Consider the following 24721-nt stretch of genomic DNA (forward strand, 5'->3'; position numbering starts at 1 on the left):
CTTAAATAGGCTCAATATAAAGTGATTCTGAATACAACTATTTTGTTTGCAGACATTAATCTGAGTAAAAAATCAGTCATCACACATTGACTAGAATTCTCTAGAAGTAGAAATGTTTTCCTGATTAATACACCATTACCCCAAGCACCTGGAAAGCATTAAACATATCAACAGTTTCACCATGTGCACACTGTTAGAGATGCCCTTAAAATAGGTAGTTAAACAAATATTTCAAGTAAATTTTAAAAATTATTTATTTTATGTAATTTTGTAAGTGCCGTGAATGGAAATTCCTGCTTAGAGAAACTCTACAAGTTCTGACACCTGGCTCTCTTGATTTAGTTCTAGTTTACACTACTCAGCAGCACCCACTATTTAATCTAGTGCAATTTTTGCCTTTTGGGCTCAAGCATAAATTAGAAAGTTTCATCATGGAGGCCCTTTTCAGCCAGCTGTGGAAGACTGGGATTCCATACCTAATTAAAAATATGTATTTGTTAACACAAACTGACCAACCAAGGTGAGTGTTTACACCATCTCTTCTGTATTTACCACAAAGACCATCACATTCCCTTATTAGGGATTCTGATGAGCACAAGCAGAATTTGAGTCTAAAGCAGATTTAACCTTTTTGCCCGAAAAAACCCGGACACAATGTCACAATGTCACATGCCTTACCTCTAGCCCTCTCTCCTCCCGCGTGCGATCATCCACGGAAGCAGAGATCACTCCCCAGCGACAGTCAATGTCAGACACGTAGCCTCTGTAGAATGGGGATGCAGCACTCAACGCCATCTAAAATCAAACAGCCTGGTATCAAAACAAAGGACAGGCCAAAGAACAGAAAGCAAAATACAACCCCACTGCAAAGGGATCCAGAAGGAACTGAAGTATATATACTTCAGTTTAACATACAGCCAAAGCCTGTATAATCAAATATCTCAACTGCTACCTCCAAAAAATGCCTGGTCAAGGGTTAGCATTCCTGACAGGGCGTCTGACACTCTCCAAATGTTTTATCTCTACAGGTCAGCATTTAAGGAACACAAAAATGACACTGTCAGAAGCAGTTCTGAGACAAATCAGCAAGTATTCTGCTCACTCACTTCCAAAGTTCACCTAGCAATCATATTATTTTGTTTGTTTTTGTTTGGCCAAGCACCTTAGTAACATAGGTGGAACATACCTCACTCAGAGGTATGATCTACTCATCATCCAGACCAGACAGATACTTCATTTTCATAATTCCTGTTATAAACACTTGCTTATGACAACATGACAAAAGGGACAGATTTAAACAGCTTAAGCTGAAACCCTCTGTAACACCAGAGGGTTTTCAACATCAGTTGAAAAATTAAAAAGTGTTTTAAGGAGCAAGCTTGCCTTGTTTTCATGAAAAACTGCCCAAATCTATTTCTAAAACTATTGAACAAAAGTCTCACACATATGGGAGTGAGAGCAGAGGGGAAGAAATAGATATAAGGGGCAAGCAGGAACAGATATTATCTATTTTGTGGTGTCGTTTGCACATTAAATAGTTAACATGACTCGTGACAACCTAGAAAGAGTCTTCTCCCAGAGTACCAAATTTGTGAGTTTGCAATTTGTATATTGTTTTTTTATATATAGTGGGCTTTGCCACTAAGGAAGGGTTCATCTGACAGATGTTTGTTACTTACCACAATGGGACAAATCGTAGCTAGCTGATCATAGAGATACCTGGCTTCAGAAATGCTGCAAGCCTGAAATGTTACCTGTTGAAAGATGTACAGTTGCTATCAAATTTCTATAATCATACAACATGCACTGTCTTCCTAGATTTAAAAACAAGTATATAATAAAATCATTTATATACTAAAAATTTTAGGGGGTTTTGTTTGGTTTTGTAATTTTTTTTTGTGTGGGTTTTCCCCCTAAGTCTTGGACACATTTCTGCCTTACCTATCAGTAGCATTTATATTACAAGCTTCTTTCCATGCCATTTCAATGTTGATTAAAAGATTTCAGACCCTAATGCTTCTATAGTGAGGCTGAATATACAAATACTTGCCAGAATCAAAGAAAACTGAGTTAACATCTAGAACACACATGGGTGAGTAATGCACCTTCAGGAAGTAAGCCAGGAACCTACTTACTTAGAACAACAGTCTGACTCTATTGCAAATTTAACATTTACTTTATGTGACGCTAATCCTGTTTTAAAGAACATTTCAAGATGCCTTTGATCCTGAAAAACTGTGGGGAAAAAAGAATACCTGTGCATCTACTGTAACTTCCATTAAAAAAAACAAGTCCAGTCTTCTTTGTATTAGAGGCCAGAACCCAGCAAAAAAATAGAAAAGAAACATTATTTGCAGAAGGCATTAATACTTTGGAAGCCCTACCACAGATAGGTCATTGGAATAGGTAACTCCTTTGTAATATTTTTGTGAAATTTACTCAGGCAGCATCAAACAGAAGACATATTTCTTATAGCAGACCTTACCCTCTAGACATTGCAAATCAACACTTTATGAATTTAAAAACTGCACAGAGTGATCAGTCTCAAAACTCCTTTTGTCTTAGCAGTTTAGGTATTCACAGATCAGAGGAAAACTCAGATGGGAATGTACCCCTGTACCACTATCATAACATTATACAACAGCCTTCAACTCTAATCACCGTCTCTGCTTGCTGTCCTGAAGAATTCCAGTTGTACACAGGCTTTCCTCTTCCAAGGATAGTAACCAGTGTCCCACAAAACATAAATGTTCTTCTCAGCTTGCCACTAATCCAAATTGCACCTCAAGTAAGACTTTAAAAAATAAACCAACCAACAAATCCCTCCAAAACTTCTGAGTTCACTGGTGCCTCAGTGGTGGATTTTTGTGAGGGGTGTTGGTGATGGTGGTATAGGGGAAATATGGGATTTGTTTGTGTTTGTCTTGTCTTTTTAAATCTTCATCCAATATTCATTAAAACATCCCAAATTAGAAAACATCTGTGCTGTGGAGAAAACATTGCTTCTGTGTTTATCCTTCAAGTAGCTTGCTCTATTTTTTTCAGAAAAAAAACAAGCAAACAAAACCCCAGTTGGTTAAAAGACAAGATTAACAATTATCTTGCAGAAAAGCAGCTAAGTATGATTTCTCATCACTAATTTTGGACATTCAGCACTAGGGAGCCAGCCTTGAAGTGGGTTGACAGGACACCTACACTCTTTTCCCAGACAGTGATATTTCCCTCCCCTTTTCTTTTATGTTTATTCCAAACTACATTAAATCTGAGATTCAACATGGTTTCTACACAAATGTCCCATTACAGAGGAAAAGGGCATGGGTGTCTTCTCCCGAAGGGCTACAGGCACTGTCAGTGCAGGCCATCCCAGCCCAAGCTCATCAGGACATTATTTTTACCTCTGGAAATGCATCAAACCAAATTGAAGCTCAGTGTCCAGTATGAAAAAAGAACAAAAAGACCACCCCCAAATATGAAATGAAGCATATACACGACAAACTACCTTACAAAAATAGGTCAGCAATACATGTTTACTTCTAGTCGGTTATCAGGAATAATCAGTTGATACAGAAGCAGCTGCCAGCATTGTTTTCATTCTCCCTTTGATGATAACAGGACTACCATATTTGAATTTAGCCACTGATTACCAGAATGTAATAATAAAACATATTGGTATGTAATAGTAAAATAGTACTCCTTTAAAAAGGAATTTAATAATGTTTTTAAAGTTCATACAATGACTGAATAAGGCTGGATTTCTTTTATTGGTCTTAAATAAGAGAGATGGTGTAAAACAAACCATGGCAAACTAACGCCTTGTAAAACTGCACAGTATTATGTACACTTTACTATCTCATCAGATTCGCCCTAGTTTGCCCTAATGGCAAGAAACCATATGTAGAACCTGTCAAGAACTTTTATTTATACAGCTTTTCTAGTTTCTCAAGCTCAGAGGGACTGCTTTTTAGGAGGTTTGCTGTCCCTGCTACGAAACAAGAAGTGCCTGGAGAATCTCCTTTAATCCGATAGAGAATTAACAGTAGTCTCTTCCTAGCTCTGCTTCCAAGACTGTGGTGGCAACTGGCACATTTTATCAAGATCATGATTACCTAAGGTGTTAGTGCCCAGCATCAGAGAAACATTTAAAGCAAACAGAAAATGGAAGGATTAAAGCACTCTTAAAATTCAGCACCTGGATTTAAAGGGAAGATACTGTAAGACAGGAATAACTCAGGTAAATTACTAAAAACCATAAAAAATGGGCACGTTCAAATGAGAGAAAACAGAATCAAAAATATCTTCCAGCACACAGTCAGAAAAAACTACCTACATGGATTCAGCAGGTTTGTGGTACAAGCAGTGAGAAGACAACTCCTTGGTAGATAGCTAAAAGTATTTAAGAATGAGAAACTTTATACAGGAGTTCATGATGTTTGTAAATAAAATAAAATTATACAAAACCAGAAAGCTACTTATTTTTAAAAATATTCCCACGACTTCTTGCCACTCCCTGCTTTTGCTGTTCTAAGGGTGCAGAAGAAGGAAAACACCCAAAATGAGTAAAAAAACCTCTCCCCTTCCTACAAGACAGCTCAGTTTCCACCTCCACAGTGTCCTTCGGTCATGCCTAAAATATGACCTGAGTGGAGGATGACCTTTCACACTCAGAGAGTGCTGGAGTATCAGGAGCAGGTGCTTGATCAAATGTGGTTTGACCAGTTCAAGAAACCCTCTCAGCAAGTCATCCAATTACATTTGAATATTAGCAGAAAAAAACCCCCATAATGCAAGCAAATAAACCTGAGTGCACATCCACTATTTCCCTAAACACCTCCAGGTACAGTGACTCTACCACCTCCTTGGAGAGCCCATTCCAATATCTAAATATTCACCCCTTCTGTGAAGGATTTCTTCCTTATGCCAAACCTGAACCTCCCTTGGTGCAGCTTGAAGCCATTTCTTCTTGTCCTGTTGCTAGTTGCCAGAGAGAAGAGGCTAACCCCAACCTGGTTACAGCCTCTTCTCAGGCAGCTGTAGAGAGTGGTAGGGTCTCCCCTGAGCCTCCTTCCCTCCAGGCTAAACACCCCCAGCTCTCACAGGACTTGTGCTCCAGACCCTTCCCCAGCTCCGCTGCCCTTCCCTGGACTCACCCCAGCCCCTCAGTGCCTTTCTCACAGTGAGGGGCCCAGAACTGGACCCAGCACTCCGGGTGTGGCCTCAGCAGTGCTGAGCACAGGGGGACAATCCCTGCCTGCTCCTGCTGGTCACACTACACTGATACAGGCCAGGATGCCACTGGCCTTCCTGGCCACCTGGGCACACACTGGCTCATGTTGAGCCAACTATGAACCAGCACCCCCACGTCCTCTTCCACCAGGCAGCTTCCCAGGCACTCTGTCCCCAGCCTGTAGCTCTGCAGGGGCTTGTGGTGGACAAAGTGCAGAACTCAGCACTTTGTCTTATTGAACCACATACAGTTGGCCTTGTCCCATTGATCCAGCCTGTGCAGGTCCCTCTGCAGAGCCTTCCTACCCTCCAGCAGATCAACACTGACCCAACTTGGTGCAGTGGAGATCACTCACCAGTTACTGTCACAGGCAAAACAGGCCTAACTTGGGGAAATTAACTGAATTTATTACAAGTCAAATCAAAGCAGAATAATGAGAAATAAAAACTAAATCTTAAAATCTATTTCACTCCCAAATTCTCTACTTCCTCCCCTCCCAGCAGGGCAAGAGAATGAGGAGTGAGGGTTGTGACTGGTTCATCACAAATTGTCTCTGCTTCTCCTTCCCCCTCGGGGGGAGGACTCCTCACGCTCTTGCTTCAGTGTGGGGACACTTCCCTGGGACAGTCCTCCAATGAACATGTTCACTGCTCCAACATGGCATCAGCTGGGATAATTAATTTTGTTCCTAGGTGCTGGGTACAGTTCTATGTTTTGGATTCAGTATGGGAATAATGCTGATAACACACTGATGTTTTAGTTCTTGCTGAGAAAGGCTTACTCTAAATTAAGGACTTCTTCAGTTTCCCATGCTCTCTGCCAGCAAGCAGGTGCACAAGAAGCCAGGAGGGAGCACAGCTGGGACCTGAATTGGCCAGCGGGATATCCCATACCATATGGCATCATGCTCAGTACACACACTGGGGGAATTGGTTGGGAGGGGACAACTGCTGCTCAGGGACAGGCTGTGCATTTGTCAGCAGGTTGTGAGCAACTGTACTGCTGAGCACCACTTTCTTCTTGAGTTTTACTCCCCCCTCTCTTATTTTCATTACCATTATTATTATATTTTATTTCAATTATTAAGCTGTTTTTATCTCAACCCATAAATCTCACCTTTTTCTGATTTGCCCCACCAGGGGCAAGGGGGTATATGGCATGGTATTTACTTGCTGTCTTGGTTTAAACCACAACAGCCCTTCTCATGAGCTACACTTAATTAACTGCTCCACCATGGGTCCCTTCCACAGGGTTCAGTCTTTCAGGAACTGAGTGCTCCAGCATGGGTACTCCATGGGGTAACAAGTCCTGCCTCCTTCATGCATCCACCTGTTTTCATGTGGGGTCCTCCAGGGGCTGCAGGTGGATCTCTGCTCCAATGCCAACCTCCTGCTTCACCATGATCTTCACTGCAAGCTCTGGGGGAATCTCTGCTCTGTCACCTTGAACACCTCCTCCCCTTCTGCTTCTTCACTGACCTTGGTGCCTGCAGAGCTGTTCCTCTTACATATTCTCATCCCTATCTTCACCTGCAGTGCCATTGCACAGTTCTTCCATTTATTCTTATTGTATATATCTCAGAGGTGCTACCACTGTCACTGGTGGGCTCAGCCTTGGCCAATGGTGGGTTTGTCTTGGAGCCAGCTGGCACTGGCTCTGTTGGACACAGGGGGAAGCTTCCTTCTCATGGGGAAGGCACCTTCTCACAGCAGCCACCTCTGCAGCCCCTCTGCTAGCAAAACCTGGCCACAGAACCCCAATATACTTGGATTTTGAGACTAGAATACTAGACATATCACTAGTTCTTTTACCTCCCCTTTTGCCACATTGATGTACAATGCATCAGTTGAAGAAAATGAAAGTAGACATAAGACAAGCCTTGAAAAGGGAAGCGTTTAGAAAAGACAATGTACGCTAACATCTTGAAAGCAGATGCACTTTACCTGGAGACAACAGTTGCCCATTCCAAAACCCATAGCATCCATATATATGTAGTCTGGCTTAGCTGCCTTTGCTGCTTCTCCATCATCATTAGGAAACATTTCAATAAAAGGTGATGGCGTGTTCTTATCTTTAAATACTGTGTGGAAAACACAGACACTCAGTAACTCAAGAGCACGAGACTAAACAATTATTTTGAAAAAGAAAAAAGATAAGACGGAATTTACTTACTTGGTACATTTATCACAACCTTCTCTCCTCTTCGGTGTCGAATGTTTCTGGTCAGTGTACTATAACAAAAGAAAAAGTTTTTTGAATTATATGAAATTTTGTCTTTATGCAAACAGTTTTGCAACTACTTTTGCAAAAATTTTTAGGGTTTTAGAATGTCAACTTTCTATTTATTTTGAGCACTCTCCTTCAGGATGAAGGAGCACTCTCCTTCTTTTCCTAGTTTTAAGATAGACTGTAAAAGATACAACACTGAATTTTTTTTCAGTAAAGTCAGTCTTATTTTGATGGACTTCACAGTACTACACTGATAAAACAGTCAGAAGTGAAACGCTACAGACCTGAAGAATACAAGGCCAAGTTAAAAGGTATGCTTAGTTTTTAAACAGAATGATTTTCAGTGTCCAAGGTCTCACTTTACAGTGAGAAGTACACTGTCCATTTCAGAGTAACTAGGGCAAGCTACTAAGTACAGAGATGTCTCTGTAGCATACCTAAGCAAGAGCTGGATTAACTGTGATAGAAGCATTTAGACACAGGATTTCAAACTGGAAACAATTTTGCAGTAGCAAAATCAACACTTTTTGCCCCATAATAGCGTGAACTATTATATAAAGTTCCTTTAACTTAACAATTAATTTCTTTAGACAGTTTGAAAAGAAAACACGTCATCACAACCAGTTCTGTCCAACTCCTTGTGATACCTACAGCAACCAGATAGAGTACTCTCTATTCCAGTAATGTAAAGAATTTGCACATATGTCTACGATATTTAGGCAGAGACATAATATTCAGCTTCTCAAATTTCTCAAATATTCTTACCTAAATCTAGGATGTTTATTGATGGCTTCATCTGGAAAAAAGAGGGATTTTGAAGCTCCTCCTTCTACTGGTGTTGGCTTATATTCCGGCAGTGTAAACCCAGGACACCCTAACCTATGAAACACAACAATGAGATCCAAGCTGTAATGAAAACAGACTGTGATTTTAGAATGGTCAGATGATCAGAGATTAGGACTCTAGTAGACAACCAGCCAACAACCACTTTCCACAGTGGTTAACACAGCCTTTTTTTAAAAGAAACCCCACTAGTCTATCATTAGACAGAAAACATGGACATTTTCAGTGGCTGAAGCAGGAAACTTCAGTACTATGTGGGCTACACACACATTTTAGTGTGTCAGTACTTGTTAGTAATACTGACATACAGCTGCATTCCGTGCCTCAAAGCTTATCTCAAGCATACAGGTTGACTGCCAAAGTAATTTATCCAGTCCTACTCTTAACAATCTGCCCCTTTTAAAATACATGCTTAACCAACTCTGTAAGAATTAGAGGCAGTTTCAAGTGGTGCACACATCCTAAGTCTTGTAACACTTCTAGAACTCTAAAAACCCCTGAGATAAATGTCATAAGCAAAGAAAAGTTGCAGCTATTAGGTGTAAAATGCTGAGAGATACGCAAGCTAATCAGAATACACCCCCCCATTTTAAGTTTCAGAGTCACCTGAAACAAGAACAAGCTCTCGGTACAGCTGAGACAAAGGAACATTTGACAAGGTTGAGGTAAAGTAGAATATTAGTTTCTCCATGTTGCACAGTAAAAAGGGCAAAGACTGGGTTGAAAAGCTCTAGTATTTGCATGGTTAAAAAAAGCTGATAAAATTACAAACAAACTACTCAAAATATCAGGAAACACTCACACTTCCAAGAATATTATTTATGTTCAATATTGTTTCTTCTTCCCGGCTTCAGTAAGTTGTCCTACAACTTGTAAAGCCAGCTTCATCACTTACCTAAGTGCTACATTGTAAACTGCATCCCTCCAGTCCTCAAGAAAGAAAACAACTTTCTGGTCCAGCCGTGGAGGCTCACACATTTAGGAACTAGGGACACTCATTCAGAAGACTAAACTAAATTTTTTTAATGTTTAAGCATTTTCAAATCGTTCACTTTTGACTGAATTATTTTAATTTCAATAAGCTTACTTCTTTACTTTCTTCTGTCAGCACCCTAACAAATTTTTTGTCTTCTCAAATGCACAGATTTTATTATATACACATGTACATGCCCAGATGCACACAGGCATATGTACATGTTATTGTAGAGACAATGTGGCAAAAAACTTCAATGCCATGAAGCCTCAGAAATACATGTTGGCAAGACTCCAGTCAAACCAACAAGGACTTGAATGGCAAGATAGCAAAAGCAGAAATAATAAACTAAATTAGGCTAGCCTAGGGAGACCTGTCTCTGAGGAATGAAAATATGTTTGGAATGACCCACAAGTCATAAACAATTACATTTTATTATTTACTGGCTTTCACTGCAGTCGAATGTACTGCTCCTAGAGCAATGTAAAAAGTATTTATCTGTATCTAGAAAGGGATGAAGAACTCCTCTCCCTTTATTCCCTGCAGCACTGCGTCCAAAACATTTGTATGTGAAACTTATTAAAAGTCATAACGTACCTGTAAGTTTGCAGGGGAAAAAAACCCAATTCTCAAACAACCACTGGACTTTAGTATAACTCTCATAAAGTGAAAGTAAATTTTATTAACATTGTTCTTAAAACAGCATTCATGGGGCAATATGCAGATATTTTGGCACCACTGCTGCTAAGGCATATTTTGTATTGTTCTTCCTCTCAGCATGAATTTTGGGCTATTGCATTCTGTACTACACAAGAAACTAGTTAGGAAGGGCAGCCACTTCTACTGCAGAGCAACTTTTTTACCACTATAAGCATAATTGTATTCATTCATTTCACTGACCAGGCTAGTTAGAACAAATTTAATACATCTCTGCTTAGAATTTTATTTCAAAGGAATGTCACAAAATACAGTTTCTCCTAGATAATGAAGTTCATTCCTAAATTTAGTTTCTTCAAGAATTCCTTTACAACAATAAAAAAGATGAAATCTATCCTTTATAAGGGTATTATTAACCCAGGAGAGATGCTCTCCTTTCTAGATTCAGTAAGTAGAGTATTGTATAATAGAAGTACTACATCTGGGTGCCCCAAACTACCAGAAGCCTGCATGTACTTTAGCGAGAAAGTAGTATTAAAAATAAATCAGGTTAGCCATGTTTTGCAAAATTACTACTTATACAGATCACAGTAAGTTAAACAGGTAAAGAGAAACCTTTTCTATGTAATTTTCTGTATCAGCTCAAGGTGGTAGACTACTCTAAGACTTAACACTTAATGTTACAAATATTCAGTATTTTCTCCTAATACAAAATCGTCACAGGTTAGAAGCAACCTAAAAATATAAAACATACTTATTTGCTTGTCTTGTTGCAATAGAAATTTTAAGAAACATGACTGGAAACCAAACCCAAAGTACTTTAACCAAATATTTTTCCCTACTTCATTGAGCAGTTTACCTGTATGCAATACAGAGAAAAAGTGTGTAAGGAGAAAAGGAGAACCACTTTGCCAACCTTCTCACCTTGGAAATGATGTCACTGTGCAAACAGCCTCGTTTTCTTTGAGCATAGAAGCAGCCTCTTGCCGTCTTTTCCTCATGTTGTCTTGCACAGTGTTGAATTCAGACATGGTTCCCCCATATGGCTGTCCAGGTGTTCCTTCAATCATGTAACTTCCATATTCTGGTCTCCACAGTGTTGGGTGACTATAATAAAAGAAGAGCCACATTTAAATATTTCTGCAATTTCAAAACAGATGAATTATTTGTGAGAATTTCAGAAATTAATACCACTTGCAAGAAAATCTCCTATATTTAAATATTTGACAGAGGAACACAATGTACCTTCCAGTGTACCTCATCATCAGGAAGTGGTGAAAGGACAGCAAGGTGCAGTTTGGCAGTAATAGTGCTGCTGTGTAATACACTAAGTAGGATTTGCCTATACCAAACCACAGTCACCCTTAGCATCTGTCTCAAGCTTTGTTTCTTGGGGTTTTAACCAGAACCAGAAAATACAGATCACTGCTGCTTTTCCACAGGAGAGGATCGAAAAACTTGCCTGCCATTCTTACACCTACACTTCTAGTTCTTTCCAAAATGGGAGAGTGCTCCTACAGACAAGTTTTCCCTATTACAGCCCTCACTTGCTCCTGTACTCAAGAGACACAGGAGCAAGGACACATCCACATGTACTTTATGGGACATGGATTACTGCATACACACAGACACAAAATCAGAGCAAGACAAAACAAGCACCCAAACTGCAACCTCTGTGGGCTCACCATTACATTCTCCTTTACTTCAAAGCATGATATGACTGCCTGCAAGTGTGCTCAAAATATTTCACTTCCTGAACCCCAGACTTATCTGAAAATATCAGGATCTGTGGTTTACAGTTTTACCAACAGCAGACTTGAATGTTAAGCCAGGTTAACAAAATTTTGTACAGTATTATAACAGGAGGATTAAAAAAAAAAAAAAAGAAAGAAAAACTGGAAACAGCTACTCACTTGGGGTTTACCTTCTCCCCCTTGTCTTGCAGTGTTTGAACAACTTCTTCACCACAGAGTATCAAACGCACTTTCTTATTTTCATGGTCGAATTTTACCAACATATATTCCACCTTGTAAATAATAAAAACGAAACAAACAATTAAACAGTAAGTTTTGATCAGACAAACATATTGGCACAGAATTTTAAGCCTCAAGTGAAAAAAAAAAGATATGTCACACAAACCTTTACAAAGGTTCAAAAACATCACTAACTATGAATGCAGTAAGCAGTACTGGCAAAGATGGCCAGTAAAGAACCAAAAAAAGAACACTGTAGTTCTCTATAAACCAAATTGTAAGTTAAAAAAAACCCAAAAACAAGCCAAAAGTGTAAAGAAACACTAAGTTAAGAAGACAAATCCAAAGAAATCGAAGTGTTTCATATTTCAAGTATAGTAGTGAATATATTGCATTTATGCATCTAGCTTTAGAAACAACTATTACTTTTGCCTGCAGAAACATTGACTAAATCTTCAAAGCTGTCTTAACACACAGATGATCTGCCATTAATTTTAATGAGAAAAGAAAAAACTTCACACGGCTGCCAACAGTTCCAAGTAACCCACAGAGTATCTTGACAACAGAGGGAATGACTGAATGGGCATCCTTAAAGAATGTAATTTAGACTCACCAAAAGATTTAGCCTACAGCTACAAAGAAAGAAAGAAATTCACAATACGCATTTTTACATTCAACTTCAGGTCATCATTCACAGACTTCTCACATGTTTTTTATCCACAACAAAGTTCAGAGAAACGCAGCCAAGCTGAGAGAATCAGCATGCCTGGCAGAGATTCCAGTCCAAAGGCCAAATATGAGGGGCTTCACCCAACATCCATAATTCATTATTTTGCTGAACTCTTCAGAGTTCACTTTTCTCTATAATTTTAACTAGGCTCCTTAGCAAGAAGCAAAATACACATCAGATTAAACTACTGATGCAGATGGCTGACCAGCAGCCTTGCTTAGAGCCAGTGAGGACAATGCACCCTGTCATGGCCACTTTGGACCCAAGTTTCCAGTCAGTGCTCTCATCATGCAGCAAACCCTACACACCTCTGTCTTCTGGCTGGCACATGCTGCAAAGCTGCTGAGGACAAGACATGGCATCCCAGCTCCTCCCTGCATACAGACAACACTGCGCAAACCTCAGTGGGTCAATCTCTCTGACCACCCCTGGCCTGCCTGGCTCACAGAGGTTCTGTGGTACCTCACCAGGCAAAGGAACAGCACTTTGGCCAGTAAGGTTGCAAAGGGAAAGCTGAAAGTCCAACCCCCTGCCCCATTCTGACACAGAGCAAGCCTAAAACAAATTAGTGTTCACAGTTAAATGCATTAAAAAAGCAAATACAATCTTAGTTAAAGCAAATACTTGGAGTATCAGAACTACTCATGAGCCAACACAAGGGAAAACTGTTCTTTAGCGGCTTCCTTCCTCATAAGTACTGGCTTGCAATGTAACTGCATCTACAGAGTACTTCCACGGCAGCTCCACTCCACACCATTACTGAATCTTCTCAAGAAGAACTATGCTCCATGACCTTGCTAGCACCCAGAATGGTGTTACTTCACTCACTAAGACCTTTTCTCATAGTTGGCTATGAAGGAAATTTCAGGCTTTTGAAAATTCTTTGAGATCACCTCTGTAAATAAAAGTGAGACCTTGAAACCTCTCAACTGCAGAGAACCACAACCACTCTCCATTCATTAAGTCAAACAGCTGTGCTGGACTTGTCTGGAGGCAAAATGAAAGATGACAGCTCTCTGGAAATGGGTAAGCATGTCTGAAATTGTTTGAATGCCTGAGTTATTTAACCATAATTACCCATATTATTTCTGCATAAGGAATGCTTTTTAAAAATGAAGGTGTATCAGAAACAACCCATTAGCAGTAATTTTAAGGAACAATGAGAACCGAAGTTGCCATCTATGCCACACTGTTGTCCCAAATGTGGGCTTGTTGTCCAGTGTGCAGTGCCAGTGTACACACCAAGATGAAGTACTTCTATTAAATCACAGAATCTTCAAGGTTGGAAGAGACCTTAAGGATCAGCAAGTCTAACTGTCAACCCAACACTGACACTGTAAGCCCTAAATCACTAAACCAGTATCACTGAGAAAGACCTAGATGCCTCTTCAACATCTTCAGGGACTGTGACTTTATCACCTCCCTGGGTAACCTATCTCAGTGCTTGACCACCCTAATGGTGAAATTTTTTTTCTAATGTCTAATCTGAAACACTCATGTTTCAACTCAGGGCTGAATATTTCTTTATTCTAATTTGTGCAAAGCAAGGAGCTAGGTGATAACCCACAAAAGGCTGCTAGCTCCCCTATCATCAAAACTTTATACCAGTTATACATTTTAGCAAAGGAATCACAATTCATTGACTACAAGTTACATAGTTCTCTTATTAATTCTACCTTCTGTTGGTTAAATGATTCTCTTGCTTCTCATGCTAGTTAGTCTGCATGCTCAGTACTTCTCTTGAGTTGGTGGGTTTCTTGAGTCAGCAGACCATGGTGGTGGGAATGTCTCCCTGCCAGAATTACCTTTTACCCAGTTGGAACTGATCTCCGCACAGTTGCTGAATTGGCTTTCTTAGTTTCTTACTTATTTTGGGAATTTTGCCAAATATCCTTGTGGCCTGTAAATTGTGTCCTTTGTGCCCACTATCAGTAGTACATCCTTCTCCCCAAGCTTTGCTAACCTCTACCCCTAGACCCAAGATCACTGGTAGCGTGTTAAGCCCTAAACCTCAACATGGCAATTCTACTGACAATGTAATTTATCGTTCTAACGCCTGGATAGCAACATATCATCGTCCAAACACTTGCCTTGGTAGTGGTCTGCTTCCCAGTATGAAAATCTGTCCTTGCATACTCAATTTAACACCATCACACTACCTACACAGGGAACAAAATCTATCTAATAGCTGACAGTAAAGCCTCTGCTGTGGCGTTAAACATTAAAATCCTTTATCCTTAGTTTATAAGAATAATTTGAAGAGAGGTTTGTTTGGGTTTTTTTAAGAGAAAAGCAATGAAAAAAGCATTGTTTCATGCTATGTGTGAAAAACAGTACCTGCATTAGCCTTGTCCACAATCCTGACCATCCATCTCAGTTGTGAATGTAACATCCCTGGAAGTGATCAAGGCCAGTTTGGATAAGACTTTGAGCAACCTGGTGTAATGGAAGTTGTCCTTGTCCAGGCCATGGAGTTTGACAAGATGATTTCCAAAGGTCCCTTACAACACAAACCATTATGTGATCCTAAATAAGTCTGATCATAGGTGACTCATGGACCACTCCTGTTTCTCAAGGATAATCTCAATGGCAGCTTCTTTCTCCTTCCACTGAACAGCTATTGCCACACATACCTGGAACAATTGTTAGCAATCTCCTCGTTAATTTTCATTCAGGCCTGGAGCTTTAAGGGAAATTGAAAATTTTTCCTGAACACCCAATGAGGTCTCGTGGGAATTGTTTACTGTTAACACAAGCCACTACCAACGTTTAAGTATTTTCTTGCAGTTTGCCTCATATACTTACCTATGCAGCAGAAAATACCCTTTTCACAAGTCATTAAGATCACTTATGAAAAAACCAGTAGTTCTTCCATATATTTATTCATCAGTCAATGCATCATTAAAATACCACTATCATTAAATGACAGCCTTGAGGAGAACAAAGTTTTAATAATCTGACTGTTCATTAAAGAACCTCTGCCACAAGTTTTCAGTGTTAGATTGAAAAAGCAGATTATTTTCTGTAGGTACAAATACTTCTGCTGGATGTAGAACATAATATCCAAGGCAGAGTTTTTTGATGCAGTTATCTTCTCACCACTGATGCGATAAAGCATAGAGCCACAGAAAAGAAACAACTGTTAATGTACCTTTAATGAAAGCTTTACTGTCTTACAATAAGTCTAACACCCAAAGGAGCAAATTTCAGAAGAAAACAAATCTGGAAGTGCCACAGAGGCTGGTTACTCTGCTTCTAGCCAGCAAGCCTCCAAATTGTGCACTGGCATGAGGCAAGGCATTTCCACACTCATGAGATCATCACGGATGTTCTCTGCCACAGAAATAATAGAAAAAATCTGCAACAAGAGAACTAAGATTAAAATGTAATTCCCAAAATGTTTAATATTGGTCAAGCAGATTGGAAGTGCCAATTCAATTAAAAAGCACCACCACCAGCTCTAAACAAAACCAATTCACAGAAAGCGTGTCCCAGAAACAAAACTCACGTTTTACATTACATTGACAGTAATAAAAAATGTTAAGAACTGCTATGCCACATTAAATATTACCATAGACAAAACAAAGAGAATGCAGAGGCTCTCATCTCAGTAAACACAGCCAGCCCCAGCTAAGTGCTCTTGCCTGCTCCCCCTCCCATGTGACCACATCAGGGGTCCAAATTTTTTTGTGCATGATACAACGTGACTAGAGAACCTTCTGCACACACCACAAACCAGGAAGCTGGGTTATTGGAAATTAAAATTGAGAAGTTATAACCATTTGCATGATTTGAAAGAAATAACAGTTGGTGCATTACAGAAAGAAGTGTCATCTTTGACTTCTGTACCATGTAACACCTGAGGCTAATATTATTTAAAAGACTACTATCGTGTTAACTTCAGCTTTCTGCAGCCAAGACAACTTTATTTTGTTTATATGAAACAAAATGCTGCAGGTTTCTAATTCACCTTTTGTATCAGAAAGAAAAATAAAAAACCTGAACAATCAAATATGCAACATCAACAATAAAAATCTTTCTTGTACTCATCCTTTCTCATACTGTTAACTAAAGGTATCTGCACATCAAGAAGAGGTCCTGAGGGAAAATAGGAATTACAATAGTATATATCCCGTGATAAAACCACAGCAACCCACTTGATACCCACAGAAGGAAATACACTGTGAGCAGAGTATTTTGTTATCAGCAATATACAAAGCGTAGGTAATTTAAGCTTCTCTTATTAAAATCTGAGATCGGGAAGGAGGAAATCAATGTTTATTTTGGGGGTGGGTCAATATTTATGACCAAGTGCAGCTTGCTTTGGGGAAAAAACTCCTAAAAAAAACCCCTAAAAACCCCCAACCAACCAACCACACACACCAAAACCTAAATAAAAATCCAAACAAAATTCCGCACAACAGAAAACCCCAAAATTTCCAAACTGGTTTTCACTGATTACAAAATTAAATTTTCAAAGAGCGTCTCAGTATGAACTACAATGAGTCTGGCATGTCACATACACAGTGCATCTGGCAGTACAGCTCTCAGGTAGGTCACTGGTGCTGCACTACGACCTACACACATCTTAGCACCCAGCCACTGGAAGAGCTGAGCAAAGGGAGATGAAGCAAGGTTATCAGCCATCATGGGGTTAGCACACTGTGCATGTTTTGAGAACAAGAGGGTTTAGTTTAGGTTTTCCCTGATGCCAGGATTAAAACCAGGGAGAAAAAGTAGTTTCATGGCAGTCAGTCAAGGTATTCAAGGAAAGGAATAAACATGAAGACTCTTCAAGGGCACGTATCTTGCTCAAGTCAAGATTTAAAGAGTTATACTTCTGTGCATTCATGTATTCCTTTTAGAGGTTGCATACATACACATGTATGGCTGTCAAGCAGCATAAGCTGATGCACTAACAACATACCTTCAGACCCAGCCCCAGAAACGCTATTTGAAACAGCACGAATCCATAGAGGAGATATTAAGGAAGCACTAAGTCTATCTGTAAAGAAATAATTCCACTGTCCCTTTATTTAGCCAGAGAAAGCTCAGAGAGAAAGGGTGCATAAGCAGACATGTGACAAATAACGCAATCATTCATGAGTGCTGCTTCCCCCCAAGCGCCAGCGGGTGAGCACATCGATTAAGACAGCTCCATCGAGATGCAGCCGCACATGCCACATTTGGCAGAGGCCATCGCGAGGAATTTCTGCATTAAAAAAAAAATAAAAAATGCGTTCTGTTTGGAGAATTTCACTGGGAGACAGGGAGACTAAAAGCATTTGTCTTAAAATTACAAGAATGCAAAAAAATTTCTAAGACTCCAGGCTACCATTAGCTTTAATATAGGCACAAGATTACAAAGAAAAGCTTTTAAAAAAGCAATTTCTGCACACTGGTATACTGCAGCAGTTTATACAAAGTGAGAATGTGAGATCACCACAGTATTGATGATGAATACAACGACTTGGATGAATTTTTTTTTTAAAGACCATATATTACTGACATTCTGGGAAACATAACAACTATTTTTTGTGATTTCATTTTATTTATATCATATAAAACAAAAAGCTAGTTAGAAAGCTTCAGATAAGCATTAAAGAAACCCCACAACTCACCATACAATTATCTAAGTGGTCTGGATAGATGGACAAACATCTTGCAGCATATAAAGTTTAAAGAAACCATACTAAATTGTCTATTCTTGTTGTCCATGTAAGTCAATGTCTATCTCAGCTTCAAAGCTATCATGTGGCATCTTGTTCCACAGGGCATCTAGGCTTTGTATTTATCTTAAAAGGACATCTACTCTGCTGGTCCATTAGGTTAGCCAAGTTTCTTGTAAAATAAGAAATGAACATTACCTTTCTGTACACCCTGACACTCTCTGAACTTACTCCTTCACCAGTTCTGGTCCTTTCTTACCTCTTTTGGAACATTTTTATGCACATGTATCTGTCTTTCACCAAGCCTCACTGGTTGTCTTTTTAGCAAACAGAAGACAAAACCTTCCTCTGTGTACATTAGGGATAGTACCTGTACTTCTTCTTTGCAGCTGTGAGCTAGATTCACCATGGCTAAACAATGCCCTACATTTTTTTCCTGGTTTTAAATGCATGACAGGCAAACTGGAGCCTCAAAATGTGTGCATCTGAACCCAAATTAATTTCTTTAATATGCAGCAATAATTTTACCAGTCTGAAGTTCTGCAGACTGTAATGTAACATCTACACCTTGCTGCTGCCCTGGAAATATCCCAAACCATAACAAGACACTAATGCAATAGCTAGTTCCCTGGAAAGGATCACTCAAGAGGAAATTCAGCTCTTTTCACAGCCTAGCCTTTCATTAAGAAAAAGGAGAAAGGTCTCAAGAAAGTCAGGCATCTTCTAATCAGAAGCAACACCTTTGGGACATTCTAGTAGGAAACCTCTGGCCTCTCGTAGCTCCTGAAAAGGGCTGCTTTGCTTCTTGCATGAGGAAGTGCTGATAAGCACATGTTCATTTCAGTTCTCATTTCACTTATTTACAAGGTGTAATTGAAAAACTAAAGGATAAGGAGGGGAACGAATTGAGTGTACAGGAGAAAGATCAAAAGAAGCTTAAAAAGGACTGAGGATGAGGTAGAAGGAAGGAAAGAAAAACAACCAAAACCAAACTAGAATTAACTCAGTAAGACTTCAACTCGCAAGCAGTGCAGTGGTACAATTCTCATGCTGCCTCATACATAGCATTATCAAATCTTTTCAAAGGCCTCCAAATTTCACTTCGAGTTTGTATTAAGGAAGCAGCTTTTAAAAAGTTGAAGATGCTTATTGTGTACTAGGTCCCCACACTGACAGGAACAAGACTCATACACAACAAAAGGGTCATTATGTCCAATTTCACTAAACAAGGCCGAGCAAGTCAGATTTCTATTTCATTCATATGTACTTCAAAACAAAACTGTCATGTTTTGCCCATGCTTGCTTTCTAAATCCCTTCCTTCTGAGATCTCCTTCTGGCACAACTTTCTCAAATTTTTCTTTTGCTGAAACAGCTCCTCCTTAGTCTTTACAGACTGTGGAAGACACATATTACATGCACACATGGATACATACGTATATTGAATTGTTGTGACTCTACACTTGTGTGCAGGCTCAGCACAAAACAGCAGCAACGAGTCTTGCCAAGGGCCAGCCATTCCACTTGTCTGATCCGAGTGTCCTCATGAAGCTCCAAAGGGAAATTTAAGCAACATCCGTCAGTTAGAGGAATGCAATCAGCAGACAAGAGGTGCTGAACAGCACAGGAGGCTACTAATGCACTGGCACTGAAGGGAGCTTTTTGCAATAAAAGCTGGGAAGCAGCAGAGTAGGCTAGCATCTGCCAAGCTGCACAAACTGCTTCATATAGGATTTGCCAACTGTACTGGAGTTCTGAAACACAGTACTGAAAAGCTGCAGGGTTTTGATTCTGCTGCACAAAAATAAAAAAAAATAAACCACGATCACAACTCTGCAACCCTGAGGTCAAGCACACATTATTGGATGGAAGAGGAAGATGAGAACACAAGGAGATCCTACTTGTTAGCATGACAGGGTCTCACCAGCAGACCTAACTTTGTGAACATTAAGGCAATCATAGGAAGGCAGGATTTGATGAGGGATAATGAGATAGCTCATTGTTTTGTATTCTCCACAGTCAGAGGAAGTCAAGCATAAACAAGGAGGTCAACTGTCAGTTTTAAATGAGGCAGAAGGATGATTAAGAAGCAGAGGACCTTTACCTGCAAATGCAAATTTAAGGAGACCTTTAGAAAGGTTTTTTCAAGCAAATCTTATTCTGTTACATTTGTATTTGGCAGGCTTTTGTTTTTTACCATTGCCAAAGCTTCATGGTTGCAGAAAATGGAGTAAAAAAGAACTTACCACAAAACAGACAACAGCTCTTGGTTCTATTAACAGTGCAAGCAACAAAAGAGCTGACTTTTCAGAAGGCAGCAGAACCAGTGTTTTGACCTTTCCAGCTCTTTACTCAGGAGAGGATGGGAGCACTAGGGAATGCTATCCTGCAATGCAAGCTGTGATGCTGTCTCACTCCCTTCAAAACAGATGCCACCACCATGCTCTGTTAGCACTTAGCCTTAACACTTCTGTCTGACACCCAAGAAACAGTACATGATGATTCCCCACAGTTTCATTCCCTTGGAAGGCCAGGGAATGGAGTCCCTCGGAGGTTACAAGCACCCTAAGGACCCCCACAGTTCTGTAATGAGTGTTACAACACACACTGAGAAGTGGGAGTCCCAGTGAAGCAAAGGCTGGTATCTACACCCATGGGCAGACACGGTATTTCCTTTTCACAATGGCATCACCTGGATGGCGAACAATCTTTCAAGTATTCACACATATGCCCTGAAAGACAAACTCAGTATGTGCTACTGAAGTTGGGTTTTTCCTCATAAGCATTCCTTAAAAAAAATTACAAAATACATTTTTCACTAAACACGATCACAGACCCATCTCTTGAACACAAAAGTAATTTTGTTTATTCTGATTTTATCTCTACCATTACATGAGGGCTGTCATCTTCATTCTTGATTTCTATCTTCAATAAGTTTTTAAAACAATTAAACACCCTCAGGCTATGATTTTATACATGAAGGTCAAAGTGCAAAAAAGACTTTTTATGAAAACTGTCCAATTAGTTGAGTCATCTAAGCTGCATAAAAATGTGGTGCCACTTTCTAACAACTAGATATTAGAGGAAAAATGGAAAACAAATGTACTGTCCTCTGCATTAGTCTATCAACAGCACAGTTCAAGTAAGTTATGGACTGAGGTATGGTTGTGTGTTTGCACAAGAGCAGACTGGCTACAAGTACCCAGTACATTAACACACTCCTAAATGCTGTGTTACATAAAAATATGTAACTGCATAACACAGCAGAATAAAGCTGCCACACCGGAGTTTATTAGCATTCGCTAAAATGAAAAAGTAGACAATGAACCAGGTTACACGACCTTCTCTGGATGTTCACAGACATTTCTAATACAGCTCTCAGCTCCTTACCAAAATCATGTCTGCAATGATACTGCTCTTAAAATCCTGCCTCTTGCCACGCTGGGGCATGGTAGAAGAAAACTGTGAATCTCCTTTAACATAAAGCTCCACTATTTATTGAGCATAAACACTTTGTTTAGCATGGTCCCCAGGCCAAAGGAAGAACGAGGCACCCAGAGTCCAGTCTCACAATACATCTAAGATTACCAAATGATCAGCTGTGGGTGCTGCATGGGCCGGTTGTACTTGACCTTTTCCTCCACACACTCCTGGTACTTTTCTCATATTAAGCAGCCCTTGTTAGGTCTACCTGTGAAAGAAGCTCTGGTGCGAAAACCAATCACCCTAAAAAGCTGAATGGAAGAAGTCTTTTCTGCTTTAAAGTCTTTAACTTTTTGAACTCAGCTGGCCAGTTACAACACCAGGCAGGCAGCAGAAATACAAGCCTGGAACACAGGGAGGGAAGCTGAACCAGCCTGCTAGTGGATCAGGCCTTAGCTATCTTGTGAAATCTCACTCCGAGAAAGCAAGGACAACTAAAATCTAACACCTATTGAAAAATGAGTACCATCTCTTAAAGATTAATGAGAAAACCCTCAAGCTAAGTCACAGAGCAACAGGAAGACTCTGTTTATATTCCTGGACTCAAGACTGTGAGGCTCTTTTGTCAGCATAACTTTAGTCATACAAGACGTGGGAACACAAACGTCATCCAGGGATAGATAAAAGTATATTTAAACTTTCTGAATTCACACCACTCTAGCTGCAAAACCCTGTGGTGTAGAGTACACACACTTTCATTAAACAGATTTTAGTAGCCAAGCCTCCACTCACTCATGGAAGCAGCTTCTATGTGCTGATGCTTGCCCTGCTGTTATGTGAGTTATAAAAAGGGTTCATTTAAAGAAGAACTGACTTTAAGAGACAAGTTCTCTCACGGTGCACACGGTGAACGGCATTCTCCTCTGGCTAACAGCATCTGTGAACAGCTGCTATTACTTGAATAAAGTTTTCCCAGAAATGCCTTTGCTGCTCAGAAAGCAAACTGTGCATGAGACAGAGATGCAATGGCCAAGTCCCCACATTGTTTGTATCCTATTCTGCTCTTCCAACTTCCCCACAGCCACACCTAGAACACCTCCAAGTGACCAATGCTGGACCTCACCAACACCACGGACAAGGACAGCTTCTAGAGCAGCACATGTGAAGCTGCTCCCTGTTTCCTGGGGAGATGATCAATAGAGGAGGCAGCCCTTGCTCCCTGCAGAGTGCTGTCAGGCTGTGGCACAACTGAGCGCAGGTTTACAAGGCAACACACCCAAGACCTGTGATTAAAGTTACGCTCCTCGGGCACAAAGCACCTGTAACAAAGTTCAACTCATGACCCGAACGATCATCCTGATCCTTGTTCAGAAGGCAGCCTGACACGTACCAAACGCCCAGGAAACTCGGGTAAAGCAGCGCTCGGCAGGTCCCCTTCCCACAGGGATACAGGAGGAACGCGGTGCGCGGCCAGAGGGCTGCCACTGCAGCCCGCCCATCCCTGGTCCTGCTTCCCTCACTTTCCTCCCCAAAACCGAGTCTGAGTCCGAGCAGGCACTGCCTCGGACTAGAGCCGTAGACATGCTTTACTCAGACACATCGAGAGAGCATAAACAAACTCCGGAGAGCGAGCGAGTGCTGCCGAGCATCACCGCCCCGGGAATACACCTCCCGAGGGGCTGCCCGGGCAACCGAGCGGTGCCAGGCGGAAACACTGAAAGTTGTTGTGGCGTTTCAGAACCGGGGTGACAGCGGGGCAGCCGCGCTGCGCAACGAAACGCGGCGTGTGCGTGCGCGAGGTAAACAAAGCCCGCCGGGCAGCCCGCAACGTCCCCGCCCGCCCGGCCGGGCCCGCTCCGGGCATCGCGGCCGCCGCGGCCCGACCCGCACAGCACCGGAACCGCACCTGCGCCCGCGACACGCGGCGGCGGAGGCCGCGATCGCAGGGCTCTCACCCACCTCGTCGCCCCACTTGAGCACGTCCTTGTGGCGGTCGCGCACGGCGCGGTAGATGTGGAGGAACTGGAGGATGCCGTGCCGCCGCACGTGCTCCGCGTACCGCCGCGTCTCCTCCCAGCTCAGCGGCGAGCCCTGCGACAGCAGCCCCATGCCGGCCGGGAGGGAAGGAGGGAGGGAGGCCGAGGAAGCGAGCGGAGCCGGAGCGGAGGGAGTCCGCCGTGCGCGGCGCGCTCGGTGCGGCGGGTGCGCTCGGTGCGGCGGCGGCGGGACCGAGCCCGGCGCCGCACGTGACGGCGGCGCGCGTCAGGCCGTGACTCAGCACTTTCCGCCGGCAGGCGCCGCCCCCGCCGCGCCGAGCGCCGGACTGAGCGCGGCCTGGCTGCCGGCCCCGCGGCGCTCTCGGCGCGGAGCCGCCGGGGACGGAGGGAAGGAGCGATCCGGCGGCCCCGGGGAGGCAAACGCGCTCGCCGGCAGCGACCGTGAGCGCCGCTGCTCCGAACGCCCGGCCCACGGCCCGGCCCAGGGGAGGAGGCGCCGCTCGCCTGCGCCAGGCGACATGGCGGCGGAGGATGTCCCCGGCAGGACGGGGCACGTCTGGCCGGGCTGGTGTTCTGGGGGAAAGGGACCCTCGAGGGCTTGCGAGCGCCAGAATAAAGGTCCTGATTGAAAGGCCCCGGAGCGCGGAGAGTGCGCGAACGCTGCTGGGTGTATTGCAGATCAGAGCACCGGGATAAAACGTGGTGCTCGCAGTGGATGGGGGGAAATCCAGAGAGGTCACACCTCATCCCCCGTAGATCGTTCTCTGCATCTCTCCGGCTGCGGAACACACACGTTGTGGTGTCAAGCATAAGCCCAGCTCGTGAAGGTGTTGAAAATGAATTTGTTATCTGGCAGATGTTTTGGAGGGAATTGCAGCAGCATTGTCTCAGGAAAGAGGATGCGGGAACATGTCAAGGCGTGTATTTTCATTCGATAAAAAGTAGAAGGAAGGCCTATTAGACTGAGTCTTTACTAAAGAGACAAAAGGCTGAACATTAACATAA

The 24721-nt window shown here is 41.8% G+C and overlaps 1 protein-coding gene across 1 annotated transcript in view; it reads right to left on the reverse strand.

Moving 5' to 3' along the window:
* Positions 1 to 23972, reverse strand: part of GCLC (glutamate-cysteine ligase catalytic subunit) — a 34319-nt gene extending 10347 nt beyond the window's left edge. The window contains exons 1-8 of the mRNA XM_063389375.1: positions 23679 to 23972; positions 11840 to 11952; positions 10851 to 11033; positions 8219 to 8332; positions 7397 to 7455; positions 7168 to 7304; positions 1680 to 1754; positions 679 to 795 (exon numbers count right to left, since the gene is read on the reverse strand). Of these exons, the coding sequence (XP_063245445.1) occupies positions 679 to 795; positions 1680 to 1754; positions 7168 to 7304; positions 7397 to 7455; positions 8219 to 8332; positions 10851 to 11033; positions 11840 to 11952; positions 23679 to 23828 (948 nt within the window). The 5' untranslated portion in view covers positions 23829 to 23972. The remainder of the gene's footprint in view (positions 1 to 678; positions 796 to 1679; positions 1755 to 7167; positions 7305 to 7396; positions 7456 to 8218; positions 8333 to 10850; positions 11034 to 11839; positions 11953 to 23678) is intronic.
* Positions 23973 to 24721: the final 749 nt, after the last annotated feature.

This window comes from Prinia subflava, chromosome 2 (assembly GCF_021018805.1).
Source record: "Prinia subflava isolate CZ2003 ecotype Zambia chromosome 2, Cam_Psub_1.2, whole genome shotgun sequence".
Classification (NCBI taxonomy): domain Eukaryota; kingdom Metazoa; phylum Chordata; class Aves; order Passeriformes; family Cisticolidae; genus Prinia; species Prinia subflava.